This window comes from Pteropus alecto, unplaced genomic scaffold (genome assembly GCF_000325575.1).
Source record: "Pteropus alecto unplaced genomic scaffold, ASM32557v1 scaffold43, whole genome shotgun sequence".
In the NCBI taxonomy this organism is placed as follows: Eukaryota; Metazoa; Chordata; class Mammalia; order Chiroptera; family Pteropodidae; genus Pteropus; species Pteropus alecto.
Window position 1 is genome coordinate 6,850,876 of NW_006435764.1, and position 8,152 is coordinate 6,859,027.

An 8,152-nucleotide genomic window follows, 5' to 3' on the forward strand; every position below is an offset into this window, starting at 1 on the left:
CCCCCGCTGGCCGGGCCGGGCGCAGATTGGGGATCGGTGAGGTGCCACGGAGCTCCCGGAGCTAGTCGGACCGCGCAGGTCCTGGTCCTCCCCACGCAGGGCCCCACCTTTCCCGAGAAGCCACAGCGGCCTCCCGACGTTTGCACGGAGCGTTTCTAGCCCCGGCCGGTGTCCGGCCGTACCCCGCCAGGCGATCCTGTGCCGGGCCGGGGTCGGGGCGCCGACAGTCAGTATTAGGACGACATAGGGGGGTGGCAGAAAGGGCAGGAAAGCTGCCCCGGCCCCTTCCCTGGCCGGGGGCCCAGCTCGGGGGCCTCACTTGCTCTGAGCTCCAGTGCTGTGGAAGCAGCTCGAAAATCACCAGGGATATATGGGGAAAAAAATGAATTGTCTGACTTCGGGGAGAAGGCTGAAGGAGCAGTTTTTTCCCAGACAGATGTGCTGGCAGAATCCATTGTTTCTTTGTCCTCCCGAGCGGGTTCCGAGGGGACCGCACGCTGGCGGCCCCACCCGCCTCCCCGCACTGGCCGCGCCCGCCGGACCGAGATCTCGTAAAGGGGTTAGCACTTTTTTCCTTTGCTCCTCTCCTGCTCCGGGGGCCTCCGTTCACCCCTCAGCTCATTCAGGCGCTGCTGCTTCAGCGCCCCCGTCGGTCCGAGCCCGGGGCACTGGAGGTCCTGGTAGTTGGCGGCACATACCCGTCCCCTCCCTGTACCCCTTCGTGCGCAGTGGTTGCGCCACCCATTCGCAGCCCGCAGGGGCCTGGGGCCGGGCCTCGGCCTTTCTCTTCCCCGCGGCAGCGCCAGGCCCTGTGAGGCTGGGAAGGGGCCCCGCGATCTCCCAGGCAGGTCCGAGAGGAATGTGTAGATTCATTCTCCTGTGGAGAACAGGTGGCCCCAAGATCAGGCCCTTTTTGCTCTTTGTATTTTATTTTGAAATTGTATTTAATGCTTTTATATGAAAGGGGGAGGGTGGGGAGAGAGCTGTCCCAGTCACCCTTATGTGCAAATGTCTTATTTATTATGCGTGTATCAGAGATAAGCTGTGAGGTGGTGGTGGAAGGACCTAAAGGAAGGAGCGAGGACAGAGGGGGGCGTTGAGAGGACCCCAAGCATCCCAAACCAATGTCTGACTCTCCAGGCCTCTCCTCACTTCCGGGCCCCAATGTCTGCTCGTCACAGCCAGGCCATTTCTTCTGGTCTTAAAGCCTGAGAGTGGGGTGGTCAGCGGGTGGGACCCGAGGGCTGGGCCTGGAGTGGGGAGGGGCCCTGAAATCTGGGGCCAGGGGCTGCCTCTGAGGGAGAGAAAATCTAGAGGAAAGAGGAAGCTCTTCCTCTCTTCCTAGCTGCCCCCCACCCCCAGGCCAGAGCCCAAGGTTCAAGTGCCTCAGGCCCAGTCCCCTTGACTCTTCCTGATTTGGGAATTGGATTTTATATCACGGATTTTATAACATTTTTATATAACTCAAGATTGTCAGAGTTGGAAAGACCTTGGAGATTAACTAGTATCTGCCCCCACCCCTTTCACAGATAGGTGAAAATAAAGCCCAGAAACTGAAACGATCACACAGCCAGGTAGGACAGTCCAAGAATAAAAACTCCTAATTTAGTTCCTTTGCACTATAAGGGCACTGCCTCCCAGTCTCTGGTAAGTTATTTCCCATTAGGCCTGCCAAAGGATGGCATGAGCTGGGAGCTGCAGGCTGTGACCTGGGGATGGCCAAGAGCTGCATACTTCCCCTTGCCACCCCAGGCTTCAGCTGGAGGGTGTAGGAGCTGCCTTCTTCATTAGAACTCCGGAAGTGGGGCTGACTGTCCCCTGGCCCAGATCCTCCCCTGTAGGGCAAGGGCTCCGGCATCGTGTTGTTGATGCCACCAGGAAATACTGCATGGGCCATTAGTCGACCGAAAAGTGAATTCCTAGTGTTTGAATCTCCAGGGTTTCTGAAACAGTATTAAAAGCTCGAGAACAGGGATTATGGATGGCACCAGGCTGGGCACTGCCATTCTTTTATTTTCCTTCACGCATGTTTTCAGATCCAGAATGAGTATTCTACCATTTTTGCTACTCTGCCTGTTCAAAAACAGTAGGCATATTGGGGCGACCCGTTCTAGCCACCCGAGCCCACTGCCGAAGTTCAGGTAAACCAGGCCAGAGACCTGATAAGGAACGGTTTATTCCTCTTGGTAGGCAGGGAGGGGCCTTTAGGACAGGAATGGATGTCTTTGTGGAGAGACAGCCCGAAGCATCAGTGGTTCTGAGTGGCCACCAGACCAACAGCACTGCATCAGGAACTGCCAGAAACGGTTCTCAGGCCCCACCTCCCTGAATCAGAAACGGGCAGGCCCAGCACTCTTGCTAATATAAAGCCCTCCTGTGATCACAAGGCTCACTGAAGTTCGAGCACCAGTGATTTAGGAAGTGCCACTGTCACGATTCCTACTTTGGAGCTAAGGTCTCACGGCTTAGGGGTCAGGGGACCCTCATCTCTAGGTGTGCCTCCTTGCCTTGGGGGTCTGAACAGGTGAAGTTTCTTCATGAATTTTTTGTTAATGGTATGCTTGCTATTACAGCCAATATGTAAATGTTACTCTGAATACATATTTATATGCCAAGTTAGTGACATTATTCAAACATTTGTATGTGTATTTGTGAAGTTTGCATCAGTTATTTTTTTCATTTCAGCCTAAGCTTTCTAAGAGGTATGTTGAATAAAAATTTGAAATCCAGCTTAAGGGTCACGGCAGCCTTAGTTGTGAAGAGCAAATCCCAGGTGACAGGTTGTTTCAGCAAAGACCTGATGTGTTTAGTTCCCATTTTCCATGGTGACTGACTCTCAAATATAAGTGCATTGTGACTGTGATTTAGAGGCTGCTTCGTATGCTGCAGGCAGGGAACCCTCCTAGGTTGGTATGGGGCTGAACTGCGACAAGAGACCCCTCCGGCCCCTCCTGCTCATCTTTCTCCTAAGCTCACCTCTTAGGAGGGGCTCTTATTTTCTTTCAGAAACCAAACGCACACCTTTGCTCTATGGAAATTCTTCAGTCTTGAGCATCATTATGTTATCAACTCTTAGTTGCTTTTTAAAGCCTCAGAAGTGGAGTGGGGATGGGGGCCAGTGGAAGCCTTGTTTGGTTCTTACTTTACCCAAACTGTGTATAAAGAATAAAGTTAGCAGAATGACACCACAGACATTGTGTTTTTTTTTTTTAATTAATACCACATCAATTTGCAGTTTTACAGGAACCAAGATTCAAGCTCCTTAGGTGCTACTCTATTTTTATGTTGCACGCACATACACGCACAGTTTCATTAGTAATTTTTCATCTATAGTTTTTTTCTTAAAAAAAAAAAAAAATCCTGTGTGACACAAAGATCTGTCCAATTATCTAAACACAGCAGTAATAAAACAAAAGAGCTACGCGTGGAGGCTTCCAGTGCAGAAAAAGGTCCTTTGGAGGGGAAGCCCAAAAACATGACCAGTCCACCGACTTCTTGGGAGGGCAAAAGATGGGGATGGAAGGTGCATTTCCTACACTACGACATGAAATTGGTTTGAAAATTAAAAAAGAAAGGGGGCTAAGAAAATAAGAACCGAGTAAGGCAAGGGTACCTTTTACCCAACTAAATCTCTAAGTAGTTTTCCCAAAAAAGTGGAAAGAAAATTCCCTTCCACGACCTTGTATAGTGTTGCAGTGCTTTGGGACCGTCAAAGATTATAGCCCTTACTTTAAAGTCATCAGTGCATACTCCCTCTGGTTTATCATGACGAGTAACAACCTGAAGGAACTCACAGATGACGTTCAAGTTTACTAAATTTTCATGTTGGAAGGGGAGGAAGACATCTATTAGTCTCAAACAGGAATCCCAGATTCTCAATCACTCTGCATCTGATGCCAGAGCGAGCAGTTCCGTTGTCTTTTGGTTGTACGTGGAGCCCGTCAACACACTCTGACCCTGCCCGGTCACCCTTCCCTACAGCTTCTTGGGAAACACTCTCAAAAGCAGCACCCTGGGCCACGGCAGAGATGCTAGAACATTTTATGTGCCTGAAAATGAAAGGAACCCACAAAACACACTCAGAAGCTAGCCTCAAAGTTAAAACTCCCATGAACCACAAGATGCACTTCTCTATACTAATTTGTGGTCTCTTAACCACAGACACACACGATTCCTCCCAAGCCAGCTCGGCTGTGGTCCTCAGGGTAAAATGATGAGCACAGGTTAAAAATACAGCCTGTGAAGGAAGAAGCCGCAGGGAAAAGATGGAGGGGGAAAAAAAAAAAAAAAGCCTTTTGGGTTTCTGTATTCGCCTCTCGAGAATGTTCCCCCCCACAGGCCTGAGATGAGATTACAATAACTCAATAACTGAGGAGCCCACATGCAGATTATTATTTTTCTCTAACAAGTTTACAGCAGTGTGTACAGCAGTTACAGACATTTATTTCATAACAATAAAAGTACAACCATGTTTCTTAAACTTGAGGTGAGGTGGGCAGGGAAAAGAGAGGAAAGCACATTCAGGAATGAGTTCTCAAACGAAAGCTCAGAACTGGTGTCCAAAAGAAACGACACAGACACCACCTTCCCAAATGGCGGAGCCTTTCCCTTCCCAGGGACGAGCAGAGAGGGAGCGGCGGCCACAGAGATGCCCCTGTTGACTCCCTCTCCAGCCCCACTTTGCTTCCATTCTCGATGATCAGACGGCATTCTGGGAACCAGGAATTATCACTACCACCCAGGAGTTACCCATAGAGTTGAAAGGTCTCTAAGTGAAGAAGAGGAATATGAGGAGTAGCTGCTCACACTGTGGGGCAGGAAGAGGGGTCGAGGGCTGCAAAACACCAACCCCAGAAAGAAGGAATCCCTCTTGTCCCCAGATAATTTCTTTATAAGTTAACCATTAATTCTTAACTTAAAAATAAGAGCAAAATTGTGATGGGAAGCTGTGTAAGACTAGTCCGTGAAAATTAAATAGAACAACCCAGGAGATGTGTTTTCATTTTCTCCTTTACCTCTGACTCTTTCGCCTTTTTCAAGCTACATGTGAAAGCTCCACCACCATTAAGGTTCTGATTTAGCCTATTAAACTGATTCTGTCTTTATTCTTTTGGGTTCTAAGATATCAGTTCTTCTTTTAGTCCAACAATTCTTGTGCTTGATACTGCGGGTAAAGGGAAAGGAGGGGAAACACCAAATAAAAAAAAAAATAAGCTTGGAATGCAGGCTCAAGCTGACACTGAGCAGTTCCTTCATAGTACAAGTAACAACATTATAACTATTAAATGGTGTTTTAGTAACTGTGGCATTTCTGGTTTCCATGTACTTATTCTGCCTTTTTTTTTGCGACTCCAGGTAGTTTTGCTTGGATCCTATTGAGGACAAGAGGGAAAAAAAAAAAGGGTAAAAACAGACATTAGCTCTAGGTTTTTATCTTAACAGTGATGCTAGAAGACAGTCCGTGACTTGCTGGAGCAGCATGAAGAACATTCTCCCGTTTCCACAGGGCTTACGATGGACGGCAGGAATCTGGCCTGGGATGTGCTGAGTGGGTCCACGAAGGTCCACCCCCTCCCTGCCACCATGTCCTCTTTCACTGCCAGCACCCCGTGGGTCCTTCACTGGGGGGTCCAGTGAAGAAAAAGGGGTATCTGGACATAATGCTTGCTGACTGCTCTACACACTGGCAATGCAAAGGCCCATTTATCGGGGAATGCCAGGTCACACACTAGTGCCACAAAAGGAACCAGAAGTCAAGGTCAAGGAGACACATTAAAAAACTACAGGAGCTGGCAATAGTTCCTAGCTCCTCACAGGACACCAAAGCTGCCCTCTATTTTGTTTAAAACTCCCCATGACTAAGGTCATTTATACCTCTCAGTGAATGTCAAAGCTACTCCCTAAGTGTGACATCCCACGGCAGGGGCCTGGTCAGCCAAACTGCTAATCAAGACCATCTTTCACAGTCAGGGGTGGACAGCAAGCGGATATGTATTTGTGCTCAGTGTCCTTGCCTGCTTCTAGCTCTGATGTGTACCTAGAAAAGCAAAAGGGCAGGTAAAGGCCTGGCATCAAGCCAGAGCTGTCCGACCACAGTCACAGTTTCCTCTTATCAAAGCTCTAAGAAAGCACTGAAGTCTGGGGTGTGCAAGGGGCTGACGCAAAGGGTAGATTTAACTGTCTGTGACATTTTGTTTCTTAAAGAATATCTGAGGAAAATATGAAAAAATGTTGACATTTTAATTTGAAGTGCTGGATCCATAGTGTTTGCTATAAATAATTCAAAAAAAAATTTTTTTTTCCTTGATATAGGGAGTCATAAAAATGTCTACCAAGATTTTATTCCTTGATTTAAGATTTAAATATCAAATTGGTTTTAAAAATGAAAACAGATTTGGTGGTTTTAGGAAAGAGGTAGTGTTGAGCCTTAAGACATTTATTCACTAAAACTTGATTTCTGAAAAGACGTAAGAGCTTGGCTTAAAATTGAATATGTGAAAATAAAGGAGGAGACAACCAAAACATTTAAAAGCCAGTTCAAAATGCAGAGTGGTCCTGATTCCGTTGATCCTTTTTAGTCTAAGATACAAAGGATGTTCTTTTTAAAGAAGCATCTGGTAACATCATACTACAAATTAAGATTTTTTTTTTTCAGGGTGAAAATCACATTTTAGGGTGAAAGTGTGCATCAGCATTTTACACAGGGGACTAAAAGTCATTGGGGGAGAAAAAGCACACGTCAGGATCAACTGTGGAACCTAAGCATACTTACTTTTCAACGATCGACTTGGTCTGATCACGGGCGATGCCAACATAGTGATCAATCTGGGTCTTTAAGGAAGGAAAACGACTCAGTTGTGGCAACGCACAGATAAACGATTTTCCTGAAGGTTATATTCTTTTGTCTAGTTTAATCATTTTTTAAAAACACTACTGAATATTCTGGAAAATGAAAATAATGCTCGACTTTTGAAAGTATTTTAAAAACTGCAGGTTTCAGAATTTAAATTATGCCATAAACACCCCATACTCGGTTGCAGTAAAAATCACTCACTTCTTTTGCAGAGGTAAGTCTTACTGGTTAGGTGTTTCCTTTAGAGACACTGGACTTATAATAGCACTTTCTGAATACTAGAAACTGTGCATCCAATCTATTTTCTGTAATCATAAATGTGTTTTGGCTCCTGATAAGACTAATTCATTTAATACCAAAAAACCATAAAGTCTGTTGATGGATGACTTAATCCAGAAAGAATAACACCATAGAATCTAATATAGTCTGTATACGCCATTCCACAAGCAAATATCTGTTCACACCGATGGAGTCCCAGAATAGCCTTAATGGTTTCTTAGTAGTTTAAGTTTCTTTTTAGACAAGAGCTCTGATTTATTTAAACATTTTCAACTTATATTTTTGAGCAGATAATGTATTCATGTGATAAAAACACAAAAAGCACATAATAAGGTATAAAAGTTAAGTCTGCATCATGCCCTTATCTCTTCTAGACATTCAGTTTCTCTCCTTAGAGAAACCAGATGAAACCACTGTGACCATTTCTTATGGGCACCTGACATATAAAATTAGACTTTAGAAAAAGAAGATTGCTCTGAACTTTCAATACCTAAAAAATGAACTAACACTAGTCACGCACCAACACATATCTGATTCACAACAGGTCAACACTTACCTTGTACTTCTCATAGACAATCGGAACACTGAAAACGAGCAGTTCGGCTGTAAGACAGAATCACGGGACATGGCAAGTGCACATGTGAGACAGTCATCGAGTCTCAGGACTTAAGTAGCACACACATTTTTCCTCATGAAATACAGAGAAACAGAATTTCTTCAGTGAGAGATTCTGGCTAGAACCTTCAATTAGGGACAGTGAGATACAGATAACGTAGGCTGCCTACTTTGTACCACAGGTAATTTGCAAATTATGAAAATGGATTTTACACATAAGATCCCCATATTTAAGTCAAGTCTAGACAACTCTACTTCTAGCTGTTTTGATATCTCTTTACAGTTAGAACAATTTAATAAAGTATGGCCACAAATACAGGTTCCTTCAATATCTAGTTCAAGGTCTCTATGGATGTCAAAGCCTGGCCCACAGGGAAGGACTGGAGCCGTGCTGGGCGTTCTCTC

General features: G+C 45.6%; 1 protein-coding gene across 1 annotated transcript in view; it reads right to left on the reverse strand.

Moving 5' to 3' along the window:
* Positions 1–4,369: 4,369 nt before the first annotated feature.
* RTN3 (reticulon 3) overlaps positions 4,370–8,152 on the reverse strand; it is a 47,938-nt gene continuing 44,155 nt past the window's right edge. Inside the window, exons 5-7 of the mRNA XM_006911180.3 lie at positions 7,689–7,735; positions 6,773–6,831; positions 4,370–5,372 (exon numbers count right to left, since the gene is read on the reverse strand). Coding sequence (XP_006911242.1) covers positions 5,327–5,372; positions 6,773–6,831; positions 7,689–7,735 — 152 coding nt within the window. The 3' untranslated portion in view covers positions 4,370–5,326. The remainder of the gene's footprint in view (positions 5,373–6,772; positions 6,832–7,688; positions 7,736–8,152) is intronic.